This window comes from Phycodurus eques, chromosome 9 (assembly GCF_024500275.1).
Source record: "Phycodurus eques isolate BA_2022a chromosome 9, UOR_Pequ_1.1, whole genome shotgun sequence".
In the NCBI taxonomy this organism is placed as follows: domain Eukaryota; kingdom Metazoa; phylum Chordata; class Actinopteri; order Syngnathiformes; family Syngnathidae; genus Phycodurus; species Phycodurus eques.
The window spans coordinates 23,575,150-23,602,183 of record NC_084533.1 but is presented as its reverse complement, the minus strand read 5'-3'; the positions used below and the strand labels follow the sequence as shown (position 1 = coordinate 23,602,183).

General features: G+C 40.8%; 1 protein-coding gene across 1 annotated transcript in view; it reads left to right on the top strand.

Moving 5' to 3' along the window:
• slit3 (slit homolog 3 (Drosophila)) overlaps positions 1–26,200 on the top strand; it is a 234,223-nt gene extending 208,023 nt beyond the window's left edge. Inside the window, 8 exon segments of the mRNA XM_061685536.1 lie at positions 909–1,046; positions 2,381–2,621; positions 5,805–5,935; positions 18,060–18,214; positions 18,415–18,566; positions 20,054–20,211; positions 20,685–20,890; positions 21,660–26,200. Of these exon segments, the coding sequence (XP_061541520.1) occupies positions 909–1,046; positions 2,381–2,621; positions 5,805–5,935; positions 18,060–18,214; positions 18,415–18,566; positions 20,054–20,211; positions 20,685–20,890; positions 21,660–21,913 (1,435 nt within the window). The 3' untranslated portion in view covers positions 21,914–26,200.
• The last annotated feature ends 834 nt before the right edge of the window (positions 26,201–27,034 follow it).

The following is a 27,034-nucleotide window of genomic DNA, read 5'->3' as shown; positions in this document are numbered from 1 at the left end:
AGCATTAATGAATGTGGAAGGAACAGTGAACAATTCCAAAAAGTAGCCAGTGTTAGCCCAAAACTATTAAGCTTATGCTAGAAAGACAATGTGAGAAAATGCCTACTAGAACAGCTGGTTTATCAAAAGTATTTTAAATGGTGGCTCATGTGTGCTGACTACCATTTTACATTATTTTGCATGTAATTAGTTAATTCTGAACACAGCCACATCCCCCGTTATAAGAGGGTGTGCACACTTGTGCAACCACATTACCTCCATTTTGAAAAGCTGTTACACTTTACACGATAGAATACGAAACACGAAGGGAATATGAACACCTAATTATCAGCTATTCCGGACCATCAAAGAAACGTGACTCACCACACACGGGCGACGGGGCATGCGAAACATCATCCATTTTCCAAAGCATGCTATGCAGTTGCCTAAAAGTGTCATCAGTGTCCTTTTACACACGGCTGACATGGTTTATACCTGGAATATATATAGTTTGTCAGGCTGATGTTAATGATGTTGTTTTGGTGTGTACAGTATCTGAGACTATTTATAAGTACTGATACTGTGCAGAGGTAAAGTATCGACACCAATAATGGTACCGGTATTGGTGCATCCCCAACTGAAATTGAACAGGAAACTGGTCCTTTTGGTTCAAAGCAGCTATAGGCATGCGCTGGTTACCGATGTCAAGAAGTCACCGTTTCAAAACCGCTGAAGCCTTCCATCAGCAAGATGAGCTATTGTTTTGTTTTTGTTTTTTTCACGACCCCTCCCACTTCCCGTTGTTGGTGCGAGCAGTCAGTAAGCCTTGCGACTTTTCCCCTTATCGAGCAACTTTTTCTTTTGGGAATTTTTCGGGACCACAGCTTGGTCGAGCAACAATGTGCAAAATGCTGGCCATATTTCTGCAGGTGTGAGTGTTTGCCTGGCTACGTGGGCCATTTCTGTGAGCAGGACTACGACGACTGTCTGGAGAACAAGTGTCAACATGGCGCCGAGTGCGTGGACGCCGTCAACGGCTACACGTGTGTCTGCAAGGAGGGCTTCAGGTGAGAGTCACAAAGACAAGAGCTACACACGCGCAAGTGTCACAGCCTTTATATAGCGTTTGTGTGCATGTGACATATGCAAGAAAAAGCTTGTGAAAGTCCTGTAATGTTCAAAGTTGTCAACGTTTCTAGCAACAGGAACGTTTTTTGTTGTTGTTGTTTGTTAGCTGGAATGAATGGGTGGAACATAAATGCAGTATAATTCTGGCTCCAAAAACAGTTTTGTGAATTCTGTCCCTGCACTCAGTCATGTTGTTAAACTCTAGTATAACATCATGGGTTTTTTTTTTTAATAATGTACAGTGTATGATTTTGTTATTTATAGACTGTATATTATTCCCGTTTTAGACTTGTAGCCCATATGGTACCAACCATAAAAATAAATACAGTGGTTCCTTGAGATTCAAGTGATCCAACTTAAAGGTTTTTCAAGATACGAGCCATCATTCTGCCAATTTTTTAAATTTCATTTGCGAGCAAAAATCTGAGATACGAGCACTGTATGTGTGCGGTGAACTCCTCCCACATGACAATAGCAGCAGTTTTTCTTCAAAAAAAGAGGGTTTAAGCTGTTTAATACCACTCCAAATTGAAGCTTGAAAACGAGAATCACACATGTATTTAAAACAACCATGTAACTTTGCCTTAAAGTTCACTGATCTAATGAAAACAATGGAATATGCCATAGACGGGCTAAGGAGTAGCATCTATGTGGCAGTGTTAGAACACTCTAAGCAACGGATATTTGAACACAAACAGTGCATCTACACGTGTAGACAGACAATATAACAAAACTCACAGGCAGGCATCTATTCTTTGTCCTCTGCAAAAAAATAAATGATAATAGTCATTTATTTTGCAGCTTATTGAGTCACTTATAGTAGTTGTGAAATTCTTCATCATTTGTGTTTGGAAGACTGTATTATACTGCCCCACACTGGCCAAGTCGCACACCAGAGGTAGCCGCAATGAATTCATCATGATGCACAAACTGTTTTATTCTATTTAATGATGGTATTATTATTATATGTTTTTCTAAAGTACAATATTTTAGAGTGGTATTTTCCTTTTTAATAAACATTGAACATTTTTTTGTTTGTTTTTTGGGGTGTGGGGGGGGGGGGCTGGAACAGATTAATGGCATTTCCATTAATTTAAATGGCAAAAGATTATTTGAAATAGGAATGCTCGAAGTTGAGAGCACATAAATGTACATTATCCCTCATCATAATGCCCTACTTTATATTTTATGCTATTGTACCTTTGCATCACAATCTCAAGATGTAATGTTTAGTTTTCAAAACATCCCTTTAACGACGTACTTGTCCTTCCAGCGGGCTGTTCTGCGAGAATCCCCCACCCATGATTTTGCTACAGACCAGCCCCTGTGACCAGACCGACTGCCAAAACGGCGCCCAGTGCCTGTTGGTGGCCGGCGAGCCCGTCTGCCGCTGCATGCCCGGTTTCTATGGCAACAAATGTGACAAGATGGCCACCGTCCATTTCCTGGGACGCGAGGCATACATAGAGCTCCCAGGCGCGAAGCTCCGCCCCAATGCTCACATTGCGTTCCAGGTATTCTTGCTTTTATTTGGGGGGAGCTCTATTTTCTGAACCTTTTCTCCTCACTAAGGTCGCGATCGTGCTGGAGCCTATCCCAGCTATCATCGGGCAGGAGGCGGGGTACACCCTGAAATGGTTGCCAGCCAATCGCAGGGCACACATAAACAAACAACCATTCGCACTCACAGTCACACCTACGGGCAATTTAGAGTCTCCAATTAATGCATGTTTTTGGGATGTGGGAGGAAACCGGAGTGCCCGGAGAAAACCCACGCAGGCAAGGGGAGAACATGCAAACTCCACACAGGCGGGGCCGGGGATTGAACCCCGGTCCTCAGAACTGTGAGGCTGACGCTCTAACCAGTCGTCCACCGTGCCGCCCATATAATTGTCATGAACATGAATTTGAGTGGTTATAGCCAAACTTTGAAAGTCCAGGATTTTCTTTTGTATAGAATTTGTACAAAACCTCTTTTTTTCTTTTCAATTTTAACAGTAATTAAAAAAAAAAAATAAAATATCTTTATTTACACATTAACTATTTATTTAAGAGTTTTTAATTTTAATAGTTTTTTATTTTTTGTTTTGTTTCTAATAATCTAATAATAATAAACCATGGCTAACATTATTAACTGCATTATCTGATTATTTAGAAACATATTTTTAGATTTAATTGTTTTTTTCATATTTAAAAATTGGAAAAATATTATGGATGATTATATATTTATTTATTAAGCATCATGTTATGTTGTGGGTTAAATTGTCTGTTTTAAAGTTACAATACAAATCCCAAAAACACATATTATTTTTTGAATTCTAGGAATATTTGTATGGAGCTTCTTCTGCTGGCATTATTTTTATTTTATTTTAAATGAATAAAATGAATAGCACACACTGTATACTGTACTTACATTATATATAATTATTAAAAAGAAATATTTTTTTCCATTAATGTATTTAAAATACGGTTCAAATGTATATTTTAAATGGCCTTTTTTTTCCTTTTTACATTTTTTTTTTACAATGGATATTGTTATTTTTTTATGTGTTTTGGGGGGATGATTAAATTATAGTATGTCATGTTGAACCCTGAGCATTGTTGGTGTACTGTACCTAAGAAACGAATATAGGAAGGTTAAAATGTAGCTTTGAAACTCTTAAATTGAATCTACATCCGCAACAAGCTGCATCCAAGACATGCTGTCCACTCACACACACGCACACACACTTTACACTACAATTTTCACTGTGGATTATTCTGGACATCTGAAAGTCAAATCCCAATTGAGGTGTATTTTCATGGCTCATTTTTTTTTTTTTTTTTAAAGGCAGCGTGCAACGAAACAGACTGAAACCATAAAAGTAGAACACTTATGTTCAACACCAGTGCGAATGTGAACGTGTGCTTCCACCTTCCCGCGAGCAGCTTTTCACTTTTCAATGCCAAAGCTGTTAAATCAGCACCGAGTCCTCTACTACTTGGGGGGGTGGGGGGTTGCATTGACAGCCCTTCATAAATCACTCTATACTTGTTCCCTTTTTAACACATTCTCTCATCCAACCTTTGTTCATATCGCTATCTTTTCTCTCTCTCTCTCTCTCTCTCTCTCTCTCTCCCTGTCTTCTCTCCGGCAGCTTGTTAGCAGCTGTGGACTTGGCAGAGCTCCACGGTAAAGCTGCAGTGTTAAGTGTTTGGCCCCCTGCAGCCACATGGCCACCTGTTAGGCTGCGTTCACACTATGTTCCCAGCGGTCACGACAGCCCCGTTCGAGCAAAACGTAGTGTGCTTTTGGCTTTTATGCTTCTGTATACAAGTCTTGTTAAGTTTTCTCATGGTCTATCACGGTATCTGCAACAGGCTGTGGGTAGGGGAGGAGCTTCTGAGACCAGCAGGCTCAAAGGAACACTAGGGTTAGGGCTATGCTTTACTACGGATGCCAGTACGTTCCCTACCGGGCAATTACTTTCTGATGGGGTCCCTCAAGTTTCTCATATTCTTTCGAGGCTTTCCATGGGGGAAACGTGGATGCTAAGCAGCTTTGTAGCACGTTTGTTGCACCGTCAGAATTAAATTAAGCTCCCCTGCCGAGTCCCGCTCCAGAGTCGGTGTCAGCGAAGGGGGGCACATGTATTCTGCCACTCAATAAACATTTGATATTAATTTTCTATCAAAAACTAATTCAGTCATCCATCTAGGGCTGCAATGATTCAATGAAATGACTGGAATATTTTGATTAAAAAAAAAAAAGTTTTGACGCAAAATCTCGAACCTTGAAGCTTCACAGTGATCTACACAGAAGAATTTTACTGCTGAACTAATTAACATACCACAACAGCACTTCTACGATCACCAAGACAAGGGTGTCAAAGTCGGCTAATTTATTATACCCTACCACCGCTAGTTAGAAAGTATTGTAATGCCCCCACAATGCCCCATTATCGCCTTATTGAACAAACGGTAACAAAATAAGTAATAAGCACATTCATACACAAACTGCTCTGGGCACAAGTCACGCCAAGGCACTAACATAGCTTAAATGTAGCCTGAGTTTGGTAGTGCTCAGCCAGTCCAATGTGTATTTTCAGGTGAGTTATTTTAGAATTAAGTGCTATGGCATCCATCGCTTTTCCGTTTCTTTCGCAGTGCACTTCTTTTTTCTTTTCTGCAGTGTTTGAAAAAGTCTCTTTTAGGTACATTTCGACAGCATTGGAAAGAAGCCGCTGCTTGCCAGCCAGGTGCTACTCGAACGCCAGGGAACATCAGGGTTGAACAGACAGAATAGATCAACAGAGCTTAGTGCTTTCAGCTTTTAAAACACGCTGTAAATGTTATTTCTGTTCGACATGAAAGACTTATTATCATAGCTCCTGGGTCTGGGATTTGGTCAACAGTGTAAATGTACTTGTTTTTAACTCTTCCTACAACTCCCAACTAAATTCTCATGAGAGCATGTCCAGAAATTAGAGAAACACTTGTTATCAAGTTTTCAAAGCTTTTTATCTGCTAGGCGGCCGTGTAATTTGGAGTGTTTTTGTGCACACTGAACTATTATTGATCGAAATTATCTCAGTGACTGTACATTATTGAGCGGTTTGTCCTGCCACACGTGGCAGATTTTGTGCACTGCGCTGATAGAATAATGCATGAGATACCGGAATGATGTGTAAATCGTGTCATGTGTATCTGCCCCTCAGGTGGCCACCGACAAAGACAACGGTATTTTGTTGTATAAGGAGGATCACGACCCCCTGGCTCTGGAACTGTACCAAGGACACATACGACTCATCTACGACATGGCCAGCTATCCTCCCACTACAGTGTACAGGTATGACACACGCACACATAAAATGTGTTATTAAATTTTAAAAAGTTGTCTCCCCTCTTAAACGCTGAGGGCATGTCTGCTGAATGTGTGAAACCACCTGTTGTGAAGTCATTAGAGACTTACCTTTCCAGAAAATTGTGGATGAATCCCAAATTGTACCGGTTCCACCTTAGTGGTTAAAGTATCCACTTTAATTAAAGGAAAAGGAGGTCTAGACAACTTATAATTTTTTTTATTTTTATTTTTTTATTTTTTTTCAATGTTTGGTCAACCACAAAAAGTAGTGTGTACCCATATACTCAAGGTTAAATTTTCAATCGGGCTTTGACATTGCGAGCTTTTCAGTAGTGATTTGGCCGGGTACGCTAATCCACAGACTGATTCTTCCCAGCACTCACTGACTCACAGATCCATATCGGAGTGCTTCCCTCTATAAACAAACACCAATTTCCCAAAATTCCACCGTAATCCCGACGAGATGGTCGCAGACCCAAGAGAAAGGCAACAAAACTCTTTGGAGGTGAGACTTCAAACAGCCGTCACAAGAGACCGCATTCAAGTGGGTTAGCCAGCCTTAAGCCTTTGGATTTTGTATAAAAGATTTGTTCACATTTTCATAGGAATTGATATTCCATGCTAAATTGCAGTAAAGGGGATGATAATCTGAGATAATACATCTACACTTACTAAGGCAACTGGAACATATAAAATTTTTTTTTAAAAAAAACAGCTGAAATAGTTTTGGAGACATTCAACAAACTTCAAGGGGAGAGGGGGTGATGGCCGAAGGATGAAAATGCGTACATTTGGAGAGTCTCCCTCCAGAAAAAAATGCAGTCTTTGAGACTGAGACTGTTAAATTGAGACTGTCAAGTTGAGACCTTCATTTCGCAATGATTAGCAGGCATAGACTATGAAATTAGCCAGAGGGATGTCAACAATTGATTTTGAACTTTGCTAATCATGCAGCCTTGTAAAAAAAAAGAAAAAAGAAGAAAAAAAAAGATGTGAAACCAGAAACCGAATAGAAATCAAGTGAGATGTCTCGTCATACATGTATATAATCAGACATCTTTTTGCAAACCACCGAAGGCCGTCAGGAATTTTTCATTTCTCTTGCACAAACCACGATTGTACGTTAACAAAAATGCTCGGTTCAAAACAAACCATTCTGACCGACCGCGCATTTTTCACTCAGACTTTAACCATAAGGCGTCATAAAACATTTGAATTGTTCCCTGTTGATTGTTTAACTGATAAAACTTGCTTGCGTGTGGTTTCAGCATTTCAAAACCAATACACAGTTTTAACTAGAGGGCACATTTTTTTCCAGAGGGGGGTCCTATTTTGTAGAGCAAGCGATTACAGCGTTAGCATAAATGAATGCACTCGGTGTACCAAGTTTTATTGAACATTTATTTTTATAGACATAAAAGTGCAGTCACCTTACATTAATAGGATGAGGATTTATTCCTCAAAGACATTAGTGTGTGCTCTTTTTTTGGGAGCGCCACATGCTTAAATCTTCCATTTCCTACACAGCTTATCCTGTTCGGGGCTAGAGAAGGGGGTTGGAGCCAATCAAAGCGGAGTTTGCGCAACAAGTATAAAGTCATTAAATCATTTTGTTAAAACGAAGTTAAACATTTTTGGGGTTATTGGCGAACTCATTGAAAACCAATAAACCAGATGTCCAGGAATAGTTTGTAGTCTGGTGTCCCATATACGACATTCATTGTAACACAGTGAACGTGGAAGCTGTTTTTACAACCTAAGAATGGGGAGGCAGACGTGCAACCACAAGAATCGGTTTGTGTTTATGGTGAACCCCCACATATTTGCAGTTCAGCGTTCGCAAATTCACCTATTTGCGGATTTTATGTTTTCAGGCCAAAACCATGTTTAATGTAAAATTGTTGCTTTGGTAGCCTCTTGTGGCCAAAGAACTATATTTAAGTGAGGGAAGAAGTTTCATTTAGTAAGATCATAGTCTTACTTAGCCTAGTGAGAGAGGGAAAAAAGTGATTTGCCACCATTTTGTGGCATCTATAGGTAATTACAAACCTGTTTGGGTGTCAATTACGCTTGGATTTTCACACTGTTTTTTTTTGTATTAAGGAAGCATAAAGGCCTCACACTGTATAAACCCATATTGTATCTCTGATAAGACTTGTAACCAGATGTACAGTTGATGGATGTCTTGGGCCACCATTAGATCTGTCATTTTAGCAATGCTATATATCGTAACTAGGATTTCATTCATGCAGGCCTCCAACAAGACTCAATTCTTGATAAAAGGGGAAAAATGTGGAATGTTGTAAAGTGTTGATTTTTAAAGGACCTCTCTAATGCTATCAACATTGGCATTTATTCCATAGATCTGGGCCTAGAAACGATCAATGCAGAAAAGAAATTCCCCACACAAAATATACTCAGTAGTAATTTTGGACTTATTTTCTAATGGCAGACTTTGAAATTGAGCCAGATTTTGCCCTGCCCATATTTAGGTCAAAAACATCACCCTCTGGACATTTCTTCTTCAAACTGTTGTCGCCTATATTGAAAGTCCAGATGTTTTTTTTTTTTTTTTTTTTTGGACAACGAATAAATACAGTGATAGTAATATATTTTATTAGGCTTGTTTGATTAAAATCGATCAATGAAATGCCTCATTCAAGAAAGAAGGCAGTTACATGAGGTAAGTGCTTGCAGATTCATTTCCGCATAATAACTTTCATCAACTAAATTTTGTATTGATTGCATCTCACTCATGGCTCTATGACTTTGAAAATCATTGGAATGGATGATGACGCATGCGTTCGCTTTTGAAGGCTCTTTTGTACGTAAATGTGCAAGGTGCTTTTTATCCACTAAGAGAATAGCTGCAGGTCCATTTGCATTTCTCGAGCCGCACACATTGAGATACTGGATAGATTGACTAAAGTCTGAGACTATTACAGACACAAGTTTGTGTGAAATAGGTGGTCCAGCAGAGGAGCGTGATGGAAGCAGATGATTAAGTGCGGAGATGACGGCCGGATGGAGCGCCCCACGGAGGGCGGGGGAGTCAACCACAGACCCAGTCCGAGAATTATCCTTGTCAACTCTCGTTATCGTGACAGGGGCCACTCCTGCCCGGTCGAGAGACAGATGAGTGATGCTAAAGGAAGCAGGGATTGGGAGTGGAAATGGACACACAAAAGCTACGACTACACAAAGCACTAAAAAGTTGTATAAATAGTAAGACATTGAACCTACAGGAAGTGAAAAGCAGAAGAAGATATAGAAGTGGTACACTGTTTCTCCTCCTCTGGGAAGACCTTTGACAAATTGTCAGAATGTTTCCGTGGGGATTTGGGTCCATTTGCACAGTCAGAGATCACTGATACCACTGCCTTTGCTCTAACCTCACTGCTCCACATGTTTAACTGCGATTTTTCAAATGTGAGCGAGACCCCACACACAACGATAAGGAATCAACAAGTTTGTTCTTACTGCTCTTATAACGTGGTGTACTCCAGCTGACCAACTAAAGCACACCACACACATAACGTTAACACTGACATCCGCGAGTCTCCTTTCCCATACCAGATATCTGTTGTAGTACCAATATTGACCTGCGAAAGGCAGTATAGTGCCACAGGGCAAACAGGCAGCTAAAAGGAAGAATAAATGGTTGTCAGAGCAGAAGTTGAAGCTAGAAGCCAGGCTATGCTTCAGAACTGGCTATCGTTCCGTTTCACATCACAATCAGTTCGTAGCTTGGCCCAACTCGCTGTTGACAGCACGCGTTAGGATTTGCAATTTTAAATATTGAACAAGTTTAACACTTTAGGATTGTCAGCCCCAAAACGTTTCCCTAGCAGATCAGGGAGGATAAATCCCTCTTAACATATCCCACACCACAAGATAATCGCTCAGGATAATCTTTTCGAGACATCTGACAATCAGACCTTTGTTGACTTTAATCATCCATCCATCCATCCATTTTCTGAGCCGCTTCTCCTCACTAGGGTCGCGGGCGTGCTGGAGCCAATCCCAGCTATCATCGGGCAGGAGGCGGGGTACACCCTGAACTGTTTGCCAACCAATCGCAGGGCACATACAAACAAACAACCAGTCGCACTCAGATTCACACCTACGGGCAATTTAGAGTCTCCAATTCATGCATGTTTTTGGGATGTGGGAGGAAACCGGAGTGCCCGGAGAAAACCCACGCAGGCACGGGGAGAACATGCAAACTCCACACAGGCGGGGCAGGGAATTTATCCCGGGTACTCAGCGCTGTGAGGCTGACGCTCTAACCAGTCGTCCACCGTGCCGCCGACTTTAATCATAATGTGGAGAAATTGCTTAAATTTGGCCTGATTATCAGTATGTGTGTACCCTGCTCTGGAGGAACTAAGAGGTGTAGTACAACCAATCAGAGGGATTGTTTAATTCATCGATTCAGAGGGGTCAATATTTAGTTTTTCCATATTTATCCAAGTTAAGGCAGGAAACAGATTCTTTGAGTTGAACACACTGTTTCCACATTACTCACTATTCAGCAGTTTGGAGGTAGATCGAACGCGGCCCAACTATTCCACCGCAATCCACTATGCATTTCTTACTGTGTGCCATTTTTTGATTACATGAGTCTGATCAGCTCAAATCCTATCAACCCCAATTTGGACAAAAAAATGACTGCATGAACCAAAGTCAAAACCTCAACGCGACACTGAGCGGCACAAGTTTTGCTGCCGCCGCAATCTGAGCGCAGCACTTTGGGATCAAGAGAAGGAAAAAAAAAAAAGTGGCATTTTTGAGGCACGTTGACGTTGGGCTCATTTGCAGCGTTTTGGCTGCCAAAAACCAAGCGAGACTAACTTGGAGTGAGTCATCTCACTTGTAAACGGATGTAAACAAACACTTTGTTTTTTGCATGCAAAATGAGCAACTACGTCATGAAAATGAAACTGTTAGGTCTCTGGAGGAGTTTGGCAAATGTGACAGTATGTTACTGTTACACTCATTGGGTCACCCGCTACTGATATACCACAGATTTTTTTGTGAAACGTTTCCATCTGTCTACTGCTTAAATCTTAGTTATATCATGGAAATCTGCAGTTTGTGGCTACCATTTTTGTGATGGTTTTTTTTACACTTTACTTACTGTAATGCCCTCGTGTGTGGGAAAGGAGCACCTCAGTCGCGGATGCACATTGTAGCTGTTTATTGAACGCTTGGAAGAACAGTGAAAACATAAACACAATGAGCACACTCATCCAGGAGCTGCTGACAGCCACAGCTCACACCCCGACAGTCACGCAGGCTCGCTGGCATCGCACTACACCCCAACAGGCCCCGCCTCTTAAAGGCACATATCTAACACACAGGCAATACAATGCAGACTGTATTTTCTATTCATTTCATGCTTTTTTAATGTTCAAATACATTTAGGATGTGTTTAAAAAATGTTTTAATAAGCTTTGTGGTAAAAGTGTGTGGGAGCGGTAAAAGTATTTTTCAAAAAATGTAATGGTCGAACAATGGACAGAGGTTCAATGTAGATTGATTGAAAGCACGAAAACAAAAAAGCGATGCATGATAAGGGTCAAGACAATGGAGGAAATCCTTCCACTCTGTTTGCATGAGATGGTAATCCATTTGTGTGTGTGTGAAAGAGAATGCATTTGTTGTGTTTTAATGCGCTGGCCTTTACTAAATGCCACGTTAATCTCCCATCAGGTCAGACACAATGAGTCTACCTGCACTGTTACTCAACAGCCGGCAACAGAAGGTTGAAGGGAGAATGGGGACGGAGTTTAGGACAGTATGATAGACAGCGGTGGGGCAAGAGTTCTCGATGGGGCGCAGGAAGAACTCATGGCGGGGAGAAAGAAAATAGATGTCAGCGAATGAGGGAATCGTACTACTTGGGGGAGGTGAAATGTACAGTAAAGTCCATTCAAGTACAGTAAGTCGTACCCCAGCATGTTGGCAGCTCTTTATAAAGTCTTAAAATTGATTTTCAAAAGTTATTTAAATCCTTGATTGTCCTTAAAAATAATTGCCACAGATGCAATCAACAAATACTACAGTATATCTTCTTTGGAAATAAGTTGACAGATTTATCAGTCTGCTTAATGAAATGTATAAATAAATAAAAAAACGAACGAACTTTTTTTATTCTATTGGCCATAATTAGTGATTGCGAGGTCTTAAATTGAATTGGGCTTAAATTTGGCTTCCTTACAACTACTCTGTTTCCATTGAAAGAATCCGTTGGGATAAAGCGCCCCCCATTATCCAACAGATGGTGCTGTTTCTTCCACCAGGATGTATTTTCGATTTAATGCACAGTCGTGATTTAATTACAAAATTGGTATATTTTCGTACACACGTTCCATAATCCTTATGGTGTTGTTTTTGGGGAATAATTCTCTTATTGAAATTATTGTTATTGAAACAGAGTCCAAGGAATTCTGTTGCGTTATCTCGCATTGCCTGCTAGATTGTAAAAAATGTCTTTCACTCATCATATCAAATAGAAATTTGAAATGTTTACAGTAACAGATAACACTGTAGATGAGCAAATATGCATTTAGTCTACCCGATTGGTTTTTCATTTTAAAAATGCTAGGAACGGTATCGGTGCTGATACTGTACATGTGTTCCGTACTCATACTCGTAAAAAAACCACCAATACTACACACCAATACAACTTCAGCAGCCTGGTGTATACATTCCGGGTAGGAGCCATGTTAGCCGTGTGGAGATACTTCCATGTAAACACAGCTGACAACACTTTTAGCAGACTGCAAATTATGCTCTGCACAGGTGGCGACAACCATACTCTACTTTCTTCTTCGTCTCTTAGTTCTTCTTCTCTTATCTACTGTAGGTTACATAGTGCCCCCTAGTGTTCGTACTAAGACAGATAACTGAACTGCCTTGTGTTACAGGCTACATTTAAGTGAAATACGTAACAAGAGTGTTCAAAAAACATGTTCAAATGTCAGTAATGAAAATGTGATTACTCAAAGAAAGTGTTATTTCATCCATCCATTTCCTGAGCCGCTTATCCTCACAAGGGTCGCGGGAGAGCTGGAGCCCATCCCAACCATAATCGGGCAGGAGGCGGCCAATCGCAGGGCACACATAAACAAGCAACCATTCGCACTCACATTCACACCTACGGGCAATTTAGAGTCTTCAATTAACCTACCGTGCATGTTTTTGGGATGTGGGAGAAAACCGGAGTGCCCGGAGAAAACCCACGCAGGCACGGGGAGAACATTATTTCAATCAAACTTACTCCACGTTTAATAAAAGTTTTTTTTTTTTTTTTTTTTAAGAATTTGATTAAAAAGGCAGTTGCATGACTATCAGTTATCAGTATCTCTAAGTACCTGTACTAATACACGGTCTGAAACAAAGTTGTATTGATGCATCCCTAAAGAAGGCCATTGATAATGATAAGATATATAGACGAGATAATATAGCATTGAGCTATGGTTTCTTTTCCCTGCAATGTCACCTCTTGTTCTAGTATGACATGCATTCTGAATGACACTGGTTGCACAAGTATAATCTGATAACTCACGCACAATGTGTATGGAAGTGCTACACCTATACTAAGTCATGCATATGACAAGCCTACAGTATTTCGATGACGCTCTGATTTTTTTTTTTTTTTTTTTTTTTTTTTTTTTGTGGTCGAAGCGTCTGAACTGAATTTTGGCCCCAAGACACGGACATTCCATGAACATTATAGGTTTAAAACGCTCAAAGGCAATTCAAATATTCAGATGGCGAAACCTTAGAGTAGAGACCTCGGAAAACAGGGCGCAGCTCATTCCTGGAACGCTGCATCAAACAGCGACCAGTGCGACTTTTATAAGAAAGCGGCTTTAATGAAAAGTGGAGTGAAAAAAAATAGAAAAGAAAAGCAAAGAGCAAAGCAGCTGCCGTCTCAGCGACGACTAATTGAGGTTACCACCATAATACAGGAGTGGCTAGCAGTCTGCTCCATGTCACTTTAATCAGCTCGGGCTGCTCACAGACCCACACACACGCACACACACACTGATACACGATGACTTGCTTGTGTGTACAGATGATACAAACAAGCATTGAAACGAAAACAAGTTCATAAATAATCAACAAATCAGGTCCAGGAAAACGACATCGGCACCTAAATAGGTTTCACAGTATAAGTGGTGCTATTCCAAATTCATATTTTTTGAGGATGTTTGAGATGTAGTCAATTACTTGTAATTACATCTGGGTTGCGTGTAATTTGTTTATGATTTTTGAGGTGCTTTTTCTTTTTTCTTCTCCCCCTCCCTCATCCAATTAAGTCTATTTCTGTGTTTGTCTATTTCTTACTGTGTGCGTGTTTACTAACTTGTCTAAAAAGCTGCTTTGAATTGACTTACACAGCCAACACAGTTACCCGAGCTCTAAATATACACACACGCACACACGCGAAGGATTTACATTGTGCCAGCCCGGTTGGAAATTCACTTGTGCTCTACTGCCATCTGGTGGCGTTTTGATTTTTAAACTCGAGAGCGGCTTCTAAAACAGAAATTAGCAAGACTTCTGCAATACTTGTGGCATTAATTCCGCATTTTTTTCCCCCTAAAATTGGTGAATTAAAATGATTGCAAGAAGTATAGTGAAAATTTGTATTTCTTGTTTTTTATTTACTCATCTATTTATTGTAAATAAGAACATTGGTAAAATGAACACATTTACTCGTTTTAAATATATATTATTAAATATTTTGTTGATGATGCCACATTAATTGATGACAAATATCAAAATTAGAATGAATTATCATTGTATTAGCAAAATAAACTATTTCCTTAACTAATTTATTTATAATTAAATGATTAAAAATGACAAATTTTAAAATGAGAAATATTTTATTGCTAAAGTAAAATATTTTACTGCTCCATTAAAGTTTTTTATTTTTACTTATTAAATCATTTGTAATGAATTATAATTTATTTAATCATTTTATTATTACAATAAACTCTTTTACCATAACATTTAATCTAACATCAATATCATTTTTTAATTGTTAATTCCTTTTAAGTGAATTATAAGTAAATTATAAACATGATAATTCACTTTGTTCTTTATTTTAAAAAACAATTGTACATAGGTTTCAATTGTCATAGATTTTTTAAATAAATAAAATATATATATATATATATATATATATATATATATATATATATATATATATATATATATATATATAAAACCTCATCTAAGAATGACCATACCCATCTGTTTGTTTTACAAGATAAATGTGGACCTTGAGCACAAAGGTCTGCCCACCCCTGTTCTAAAAGGAATTCTGGGTGGACAAAAAGTAAAATAAAGGCTTTTAAGGCAATTGGGTTGGAAAGAAGAGCGCATCAATTCTGATTGATAAAGAGGGCAAAAGTCAAAGAGATGAGCGAGGTCTTTGGGGCCATCACGGTGCCTGGATGTTGATCGTTATTAAATTACATGGCAGCTAATAGAAAGCATGTATGCATCTGGTTTGGCTCTCAGCAAATCAACAAAATGTTCAACTAGTTTGATGTAGAACATTATTAAAAAAAAGTAAAAGAGAAAAAGCAGGAAGTCATCTGTCATTTTTGATGTAACGCATGAATGTCTCCATAATCCAAGTAACACCTTGAACCAATTATCAAAGCATTATATACGAGGATAAATTGGGGAAAATGGGTCTAAACGTGTGTTTGCATTGCGGTTAACGCGGGTCGAGATGGTGATGTGTACATGGGTGTGTCGGAGTGTTGGAGAGGAAGAAAAAAAAAAGAATAATATAGTCCGTGTCGGGACTATTCTTGCCCAACTTTGTAGTGTGGTTGACTTTTCCAACACTGACACAAGTATGTACTTTATGCGTGCTTTCACGCCAGGAACCCCTGAGAGTCCGCCAGTTTGTTTGGTTGGGTGCAAACGCAGTCATCCAACACAGATGTGGACACAAGCACCTAAATAGGTTCCTGACTGACATCTTTGAGCCTGGCACACCGTGGACTGGTCACCAGCCAATCTCAGGACACATGCAGTGCTTTGAGTTTTGCAACTAGTGAACAATTCTTCAAAAAAATGCCACTCCCAGGAGAAGTTTACTGTCAAACTAAACTTATAACAAAGAGAATTCCACCTTGTGCACTTAAAACAGCCACAAAGCTTAGCCTTTCAGTCTGCTAACTTAATGGTTAAAATATCCATAGTTATATATTCTTTATCCTCTGCGAAAAACGACTAATATTAGTGCTGTACTGATGAGCTGTGAGGAGTCGAGACGCCACACTGAATTAATTAGTAATTGTCATTACTTTGATTTTATAAAGTACAATAAAATAGTACTTTTTTTTCTCAACATGCACATTAGGAAAATTTATTTGGTTTTTTTTGTTGGGAAGGCTGGAACGGATTAATGGCATTTCCATTCTTTTCCATGGAAAAACATGATTTGTGATACAAGTGTTTTGCGTTATGACCGTGGTCACAAAATGATTTAAATTGTTATTTCAAGGCTGTAGAGCCTCACTTGACTAATTCCCCCCAATTGATGGTCTTCGCGAGTCTTCTTTTCAGGAATTGAGCGATGCGGACAAGTGCAACTGCGTAATGTCATATTAAAAATATTTACAATGTGGTATCAAAAAGTTGATTTATTTACTTTAATCTTGAGGAATATTTTATCTCAGGTCATGGTGAAGAGCTAGGACCTACTCCTGTTTGGACGAGGCACACTCATTGGTAACGCCGTGTGCTTTTCATGATTAAAAGCATTTAGATACAAAGACCAAAAGACAGCAAAGTACTAAATTCGGACTACCAGTCCAAGGTGTTTCATTGGTTTAGTTTTTTTTTCAATTGTTGTTTTGTTCCATCAATCAATTTACCATCTTTGCATTGTTTGCCTCTGTGATGCTAATTGAATCCTTTATCCTAGCATTTTGCATTGTCATTTACATTTGTAATACTTTTTATTCATCCATTTATTTTCTGCGATTCTGCACATAGACAAACACAATCAATGGCTTTAAACATCATTTTAATCTGAACGCTCTATAAACTTCTGTCAATCAAAGCTAACGTGAGGCTACTGAGCTACTTAGCTAACACAGCAAGAGTGCTATTGTCTTTATTTGAAGTTGCGTGGAGGCTGCAGCAGAACCCCGGCTTTGCTCGTTACTTCGTCCGCCTGTTTTGTTTTTCATTTTTTTAAAGGTTTTTCAGGGTAAAACTGAGGCCCCGGTGGACTTTCAACCCACCCCTCATTTTCTTTCAACACCCGCCCCCCCCCCCCCCCCCCTCTTGTCTTCCTCTCAGCTGTGCCAAACCACTGTCTCTCTGGCTGGCTGTCACCCCTCCAGCTAAAACCACTTAGCGCAGTAAACCTCAACTCTAACACAGACGGAGTGCAAAAGGTCATCAACTTTATTCAATACAGTGCCTGTACGCCATTCAAAATCGTTCGGGTCCTTATTCAGATAGACAATGTAATATTCCTGCGATTGGCTGGCAACCGGTTCAGGGTGTACCCCGCCTCCTGCCCGTTGATACCTGGGATAGGCTCCAGCACTCCCGCGACCCTTGTGAGGATAAGCGGCTCAGAAAATGGATGGATGGGCAATGTAATATTGATTTGGTGCCATCTGGCGGCATCTTGATGCCAAGCAACTGTGTTGAACTGAGGGACGAACTTCATTTAGCTAGGCCGTAGCCTTGTCTAGTAGGAAAAAAGTGTTTTGCCACTATCTTGTGGTATTGCTAAGCAAATACAAACCTTTTGGGGTGGGATTTGATTACTATTCGCGGAGGGGAGGGACAGAGCCCTACTTAGGTTCACCATACTTCATATGCTGGCCTTATTTTTTTTCTATCAGTCATTGTTTTTTTGCATTTCACTTGTTGGTTTATTCGCAAACAAAACAAAGAGTAAACCTAGACTAAGAGTTGAATGTTTAACGTATTTAATTTCCTCCTCTCTGGTGTAGAATTCAGCAGTAATTCATCATAATCACAACCCCATACTAAACACTCCCAGCCCCCACACTCTTTTTTATTTAATTTTTTTCTTCTGTGTGTGTAACAGTGTGGAGTCTGTCAACGACGGGCTTTTCCACACCGTGGAGCTGTTGATTCAGAACCATTCGCTCAGCCTGGTGGTGGACAACGGCGCCCCCAAGAGCCTGGGCAAGCTGGCGCGCCAACCTTCTGTAGACCACAACACGCAGCTTTACATAGGAGGTACAGACGCACACATTTGCATAAAGCCACATCTGCATGGGTTTTTGCGGTCGTGCTGAGACGGCTGCCTTTCGTGCACTGAGCCACAAACGCACCCACTGAGGATGTGGTGAGGACATGCTCATGTCCTCAAGAAAAAACAACTCCTGGGTTATTCTTCACTCAGTCTGTCTCGCTCCACTATGTCTTCCCTCATCCAGGCGTGCCCTACCAGGTGGTGGCCTCGGGGTTGCGGCCCAGCCCAGAACGCTCGCCTCAGGCCTTCAACGGTTGCATCCACGATGTCCAGATCAACGGGGAAGCGCAGGACCTGAGTTACCGAGCCACAGGAGGGCGACCGGTAGAGGGCAAGGTATTACTATAAAGTGGTTCATTGTTATTCGCTCGCTTTATCAACCGGATTTTTTAAGATGTTTAATCATTTTAATGTAATACAGTACCACATTTCACCATTTTTATATTCATTGTTCCCACAGAGCAGAGAGAATACAGTGGGTATAAAAATTCTACACACACTGGTTCAAATGACAGGTTTTTGTGCTGTAAAAAACTAAAAAAAATGTGCAGAGACCTGAAGGTTTTGTGCTTGCACCGACTGGTATTTCTAACTGTTCATAATTCCCTCAACCTCGACGAAGGCCTCCGTTCCATCTGAAAATAATCCCAACGTGTCATGCTGCCAACCGCTATGCTTCACAGTAGGTATGGTGTACTTTTGGTGATCAGATTGCACCAAACATACATGTTTGGAATTATGGCCAAAAATCTCAACCTCGGTTTCATCGGTACGATAACACATTTGTCCACATGCGTTTGGAACATTTTGTTATGGTCAGTGAAAGGTGCTTTGGGGCTGGTTTTCTTCAGCTACGGCCTTAGGCCAGGTGGAGGAAAATATTAACACTTTTTAAAATAGCAGTCAGTGTGAGCATAAAACCTTCAACCCTCTGCTAGAAAGCAAACAAATCTCAGGAAAAGCCTACTAGAACCTCTAAACATTATTTGGGGTTAATCAGAGGCACTTTAAATGGTGGCAGGTGTGTGGCGGCACACAGACAAATCCAAGTTTTACGTGGGTGTGCACACTTGTGCAACCACATTTGCACTGTTTATTTTTACTTGCCCTCTCAAAAAGCATGAGTTGTACAGGTTACAGCTCACAATGGTGAAAAAGGTTGATTCTCTTTTTATATCACACATATCCAGCGTTTGTACAGGGGTGTGTCGACTTATAATATCCACTGCATATACTTTTGAGTATTGTTGTATGCGTCGTCTGTATGTGTTGCTGCTTCCTCTGTGTTTAAGTATCAGTTGTTTGAAGGTTGTTAATTACCGTAACGTCTATGCTAATTTCCCTTAGCCTGTCTATGGGATTTTATATTTGTTACCATTAAGATAGTGCACTTGTATCAGATGAAATATGGTTTGGTTTAACCTTATTTGGTGCTTAATCCATGTGGGGGTTGGCGGTGGGGTAAAAGTATCCAAAATTAAATATGATCTCTATATTGTTGAAATAGATGTTTATAATTTAAAATTGACTTCCCGTGAAATGAGGTCCTGTTTGGTTGAATCCAAAGCTATTATTTTCGTATGAATGGCAACAGGTGGATGCAGGTTAATTGTACCTCCTGACATCTTGTGGAAGAGCAATTAATTGCTGCTGCTACCGTACGTCTCTGGCTTGAATAGATGAACAATGACACATTATTTGTAGTAAATAAACAATCCTGTTCAGTCCAATTAAGTGAAATTGGATCATTTCCCAGAGCACACATGATGGTCTCACTGGTGGTAATGCACACTGACAGTATATCTTCTTCTTGCAATGCACAGGGTGATGGTGTTCTAGTGGGCTGTCACTCATGCAGCGTGTGCGCTCAGGGAACATGCAGAGAGGGCGGCGAGATGGGCGTCACCTGCCAGTGCCCGCACGGACGCAGCGGGACCTTGTGCGAACGGGTCACGGCGCCAAACCCCTGCCAGGCCAGCAGGTGGGTGTACAAAACATGCAGTCCGTCCATTTTCTGTATTCCAGCTGACAAAGTGTACACACCCTGGACTGTCCACCAGCAATTTACGCATTAAGTTACTGCGATGAGATACAATTCATTTTCTATAATGCTTATCTTCATTAGGGTAAACTCCACACAGGAAGGCCCTGAGATTCAAACCCAGAACCTCTTGACTGTGAGGCGGACATGCTAACCACTACTCGGACATGCTAACCACTAGTCGGTCGTGCTGCTTTAAAAACTCTACAATGAATTATCAATACCTTGGAGCAGGGTGACCATGTTTCATTTCCATATTCCCTTGAGGTTAGATTCTAACCCAGAACTTCTCCATTGTGAGGCAGATGTGCCTTCCCAGTTAACATTGATATTTGACTTCTAAAGCCGTCAATGGCAGTGAATGTGTTAATTATACTCAGCTAACCATCTTTTCTGTCTTTCTCCCTCCACAGATGTGTTCATGGTTTATGTGTGCCCAAGGGGGTGTCGTACAACTGCAAGTGCAGCGAGGGTTACCAGGGACAGTTCTGCGAGCGCCAGCAGGAGCCCGCGCCCTGCAGGGGGCAGCGGTGCGGGCACGGCGAGTGCAGAGTGTCCGAGGGCGGGGAGCCCGTCTGCAACTGTCTGCCTGGCTACGCCGGGGCCACCTGTGACACCGGTAAGCCTCAGCGCATCCTAATGGTGATGGACAGTGGCCATTTGGCATGAGATGTAGTGCCTTACCAGATCCACCAGATGGCACTGTGGTAAATAACACTACTGTGTCATTTGCCAAATTCAGCTATTTGCATTTTTTGTGCTCTTTCTGAAATACCCTAGGATCTAAATGTCTAAATAGAAAAGTCGTACAGTCATTAGTCCCAGCAAGTATGTTGAAGCAATACAGCTCGACCGATAGACACGTTTTGTATGTCGCGGAAGAGTTAGGGGCTGCACGGTGGCCGACTGGTTAGAGCGTCAGCCTCACAGTTCTGAGGACCTGGGTTCAATCCCCGGCCCCGCCTGTGTGGAGTTTGCATGTTCTCCCCGTGCCTGCGTGGGTTTTCTCTGGGCTCTCCGGTTTCCTCCCACATCCCAAAAACATGCATGAATTGGAGACTCTAAATTGCCCGTAGGCATGACTGTGAGTGCGAATGGTTGTTTGTTCCTATGTGCCCTGCGATTGGCTGGCAACCAGTTCAGGGTGTACCCTGCCTCCTGCCCGATGACAGCTGGGATAGGTTCCAGCACCCCCGCGACCCTAGTGAGGAGAAGCGGCTCAGAAAATGGATGGATGGATGGAAGGGGTGATGGAAGAGTTAGGATAATAATAATGTTGTTGATAATTTCCAAGCATTCAAATTGTTCTGGTTTTCACTTCACAGACTCAAAAAGATTGTATGAATGGATTTGGACCCATGATCCATCATGTCTGTCCTCCGTTTCAGAGTTGACGTGTGAAGGCGAGATGGTGCGAGAGCAGCTGAAGCGTCACCAAGCCATGCGCACGTGCACGTCCACCAGCAAGATCCCGCGCATGGACTGCCTCCGATCGTGTCAGGCGCCGGCACCCGCCGGCGTCTGCTGCGGCGTCACCAAGACCCGCAGGAGGAAGGCGGTGTTCCGCTGCACCGACGGCACCTCCTACTCCGAGGAGATGGAGACGGCCCTGGAGTGCGGCTGCGCTAGGTGCCCGTTGTAATGGTGCCCCTCCTCCCGCCGCGTCTTGTGAATTTGGCACCGCCATCAACACATTCTGCGTTTTGTTTACACATATCCCGTTCGACGGCCGCCAGTTTGCTGCAGGAGAAACCACAAAGGGGACACGCGTGTGTGTGTGTGTAAGGGTGTGGAAGTGTGTATGTGTGTGTGTGTGTGTGTGCGCGCGTGTGTGTGTGTGTGTGTGTGTGTGTGTGTGTGTGTGTGTGTGTGTGCGTGCAGAGAGAAATATATTGTAAGATACAAGTGAGGAGGAGAAAAAAAAGCATAGAACTTATTTTTATTATGAATTTTCTTCTTCTAAAAGATGATAAAGGACTGATGAGTTGTTTGTTTAAATATGTTGATTATACAACGTGCTACATAGGATGATTTTATTTTGTACCTTGTAAGAACGAAAAGCTACACCACCGGATAGATTAACATTCCTTAAAAAAAAGTATAAGAAATTATATGTATGTATAAATCAATATAGAAATTATACCCTAATCCAATTAATTGTATATTAAGTGTATTTGCATGATCTTATCGTGTGGGAGGCTTTGGACACTTTGAAAGTTCACTCACTCCTTTTTGGCCTGAAAGGGGAACCGTACGTGCCTAGCGAGGGGGGGAAAAAAAAAGCATAGACATCAGCCTCACCTTTGAGGCTATTTTCCACACAGATGTATTTTTTTAACATTTTCTAGCAAAGTTTTTCTATAAATCCAGTGTTTGTACACCCAACTATAACGGGGGTGGACAACCTACAGTCACGGAATTATAAAAATGAATAAAAAAAACAACCCAAAACCCTGCCGATCTAGGTCCATAAATCAACAATCTTCCCCACGCGTCCTTTTTATATACCCTTCTTCTTAACATTTCCGTAAGTGACTTTCTTCAGGCCTCTGATTGGCTACAAACCAAAGCCATCAAATTCAAAGTCACAGGGCAGCGCCACCTTAAACATACCCGTGGGGTACACGTACCGATTTTAACATCTTACCCGATTTTAACATCTTACCTGATTTTTTTTTTTCAACTTTATTGACCGATGCCGATAAAAAATGGTCGTGTGCGCTTTCAATTCCGTAAATTATCATTTACAATATTAACAAGTTATTAGTGCACTGACTACGATTGGAAAGTTTTGTGCGTCTCAGAGCAAGTCACTAATGTTCAACCTAAAGCTATTCCGATTTTTTGTTTGTTTGTTTTGCACAAAACTCCAAACATTGAAGTGTATAACTATGCGTGAGCGATTCAATATTTGGAAATAAACCGAAAGAAAAAAGTTGAGCGTTACAAGGAGCTCAGATCCAAATGGTGCATTTATTTGTTGTGGTTAACGTCCAAGTGAACATTTTACCCATCATGCCAACACGATTCATGGAATAGGTTATTTACACCTCAATGTAAATATGTTGTTTTAGGATGTTTCAGTAGATGCAAAAGCTGCAGGTTAGCCAACTGTAGTCAACTTGGATTCTTGCATTAGGTCTAAAAGCATCCCAAATTAAGGGATCACATCGAAAGAGTGTCGCGTAATGCAGATGCCCCCACACACGACCGTAATCTCCACCCACAATTGCCGGTTACCGAGACTCCAATAGTAGTACCAACACTGACCTGTGAGAGGCAGCATGGCGCCACAGGGCATCCAGACTGCCGGAAAATACAAAGATGAAGAAATAGAAGTAGCTTGGCTTGTAAATAGATTGCAGTCGCCTTCTCGTCATGTCACAATCACGGCCGAACGGGGAAAAAGGATTTGCTATCGGAAATGTTGAACTTGTTGAACATTTGCAATTGTTGGCAGACCGGGGAGGAAAAAATCCCTCTTAACGTATCCCACACCGCAGGATAATCTTTGAGACATCCCAAAATCGCTCAAATTCTGATTTCCGATTGTCTGTATGCGTGTACCCTGCTTAAGTGTGGCCTTAAAAAAAAACTTGAGTTGGAGGTGATTCAATTGATTTTTTTTTTTGATTTTTTTTTAAATTGATCACGACTATCTTTGTTTCATCGGGCATTGCCCAAAAAATTAGTAGAGGGCTTGGAAGTGTGCTTAAACTGCAAAAACTGCTTTAAAAAAATAATAAATGAGCAAAAGAGTCATGAAATTAGGACTATATTACTTAATTTAAGCAACAGTTACTGCCTATAGAACAGTTAAATTTAAATTGGCAATATTTCTTAAAACATCCAAGTAAACATCCCTTCAGATGCATTAAGATTTGCGTATTTATTCTACCAACACGTAGAATTACAGTATCATTTCTTATTTTAAGGTAAACGTACTCATAACTAGTAATACATGTTCAATAAGAATATTTTATTACAATTTTTCTGAGATGTTCTTGCTCAAACTGACTGGTAAATGGATATCTTGGCATAGAAAAAAAACTAGCATATTTTTGCCTTGATTTGTGACATTTATCTTAGAGTTTGGTTTTTGCAGTATAGGTACACCAGCTGAAATTTTTTTTTTTTTCCCCCAGCTCTGGCTTCTGTTGTGTGTTTACTTTTGAGTAAGTAAATGCAACCAAACTGCAGTAAACGATGTTGAATATTTCTGCTCGACAAACAGAACAGGAGTGTTCGCACCAATGATAGCGTTAACGTCATTAAAGCTTTGCAGCCTGGTCCACCAAGCATATTGCAGTCCACAAAAAAAAAATTCACGGGGTCACCATGGCAACGACAGAGCTCGTCATCTCCTGAGCCAATGCACCAAATGTTAATGTTTTTATGCTATGCTAGTCTAAGCTCAGTTGTCACATACGACTGCTTTAAACTGCAACCGTCGTCCCAAAGTTTGCTACGTGCGCCTTTGAATATAAAAAAAAAATAGTTGCTGTGTTCAGAATTCTAATTGCTGCTGCGACCCAGTGTTGGAAGGAGGCAACAACGGGGTCGCGAAAGGATAAAGTGTAGTGCCTTTATTTTCAAAGATGTCATGAAACAAATTTTTTGTTGACCCAAAGCGATTCATTAAGTAAACTCTGAAAGAAATAAAGTCATTGTCATGCAGCAACAGCCACGCAGTGCAGAAAAGGAAACTGCAGCCGCAACAACAAAAAGTCACTTCCTGTTGTTCTTCGCGTGTGACGCATTCAGTGACTCCTCATGTAACCGCTCATAGAGGGCTATTAAAAGTAAAGGAAGGGACTATAATGTAAACACTACGAGGGTTGTAAAGGGATGGCAAATTTGTTGTAAATTTCCCTGGGAAGTTAAGCAGGGGAATTTTGGAAAAGGTGTCATATTCACGCATAAATACAAACTTTTTTTTTGCCATAAGCAGATATGAAAACAATATTTTTGGAACAATCAATTCATTGAAGGCAAGTGTGATATTAGTCATGAAACAAAAAGAATTGCGTTGTGTGCTTAAAACAACCTCACAACTCTGCCTTCGGAATCTCCTGTAGCGCAATGTTAACGCACAATGCAAAACGCCAGAGACGGGCTAACGAAACTCGCATCGACGTAGCGGTAGTTGAAACACCGTGGGCAACTGATATTTGAACACAGACGGTTAAGCGACACATTTAGACAGAGAATGTAACAAGACTCACAGGCTTAGTTTTTTTACCCTCTGCAGAAAACGGCTATTATTACTGGAGCTGACCGAGGCAGTTGTGAAATTCTTTGTATGTGTGCATTATACTGCCACCTGGTAGCCATAGCGCAAACAAACACCAGCACAATGTGGAGATGCCACAGATTAATGGTAATTCTGTTCATTTCAAAGGGTGAAGATGATTTGAGATGCACGTGTTTTCAGTAACGAGCGTGGTCACAGAACGTTTCCTATTAGTTTCCTATTAAGAGCCAACTTTAAATTTTGTACATTTCTTGTTTATTCATTTTGAATCCCATAAATTCCGCTCGCTCCCCATGGAAAGGTTCCAACTTTGAAAATTCCCAGAATTTTGCAACCCTAAAGACTACTGTACTCTACTTTATTGTACTCTGTTTGCAACACATGCAAAAGCGTCGACCCGCTTTGAACTTGCAGTATTATCCGCAGTTTAGCGTCTCATTTTTTTTTCTGCGTCACGCAAATGCCTCATGCCTTTGCGCGACAATTCAAGCTTTTCATTTTTTTCCCGCACCTATCCCCCACTCCGCCTCGAAGGTTTAACTCGTCAATGTGAAGACGGAAGACAAAATCATTTCAATCCAAACACTTCAATGTTCTCCAGGTTGAAAACACAAAAGTGATTGATGATGCAGATACTTATGTTGAATGTTCAAAATTAAACTACCATGAAAACGACATGGACTTTCTGTCTGATTTCCTTGATGAATGCATCACCACCTTTTTGTGTTAGTTTTCTGACTATTAGTCCTAAACTTTGTTCAGTAATTGATAAAACAGTTTGTAGTTGCCTCTATTAATACCACAAACAAAGACCCCAAAACATGTTTTATATCATTTCACTCATCTTACGTTACCCTTAAAAATCTAAATAATTTGATTTTGGAAAATAAGCACCGTAAAGCTTACAACCCAGGCTAAACTTAGCTCCTCCCTGACATACAAAGATCGAAGTTCCTCAATTGAGATGCATCACTTCAACATTCTTCCTTGACAACAAATACTACTTCGCTATTAGCTTTGCTGCCATCTTTTGGCCTTTCAGGGCATTGCAGAAAGTGCACAGAAAACGCAAAGCGGTGACTTCACGAATATGTGGAGGGTGACTGTTCATAAAAATTCCCCAAATTTGGTGGGAGTATGAAATTTAGATATTGTATTTTGGGGCTCCGAAACACAATATAACACACAAGAATGACAAGACGCACTGCAAGTCTGTAGAACTGTTTTAAAATGCACAGGAAGTCTGCCATATTTCTTCGTAGCAGCCATGTCAGGTTCTGGAGATTTCATCCGATTGCCACCAAATTTGAACGATATATACTAGACAGATGAACACGTCAAAATTCTTGTTTTTGTAATCACGTGGTCTGAGGCTTGGCGGTGGATTCTGTTGACTCGCCAAAAAAAACCCACCAAATTCGAATTGTGATCAAACCCTGTTTTGTATGACGAACGTCTCGTCCTGCACGTGAACCGTCAGGCAAATGAAACCGTTTCTCGTTTCGATCA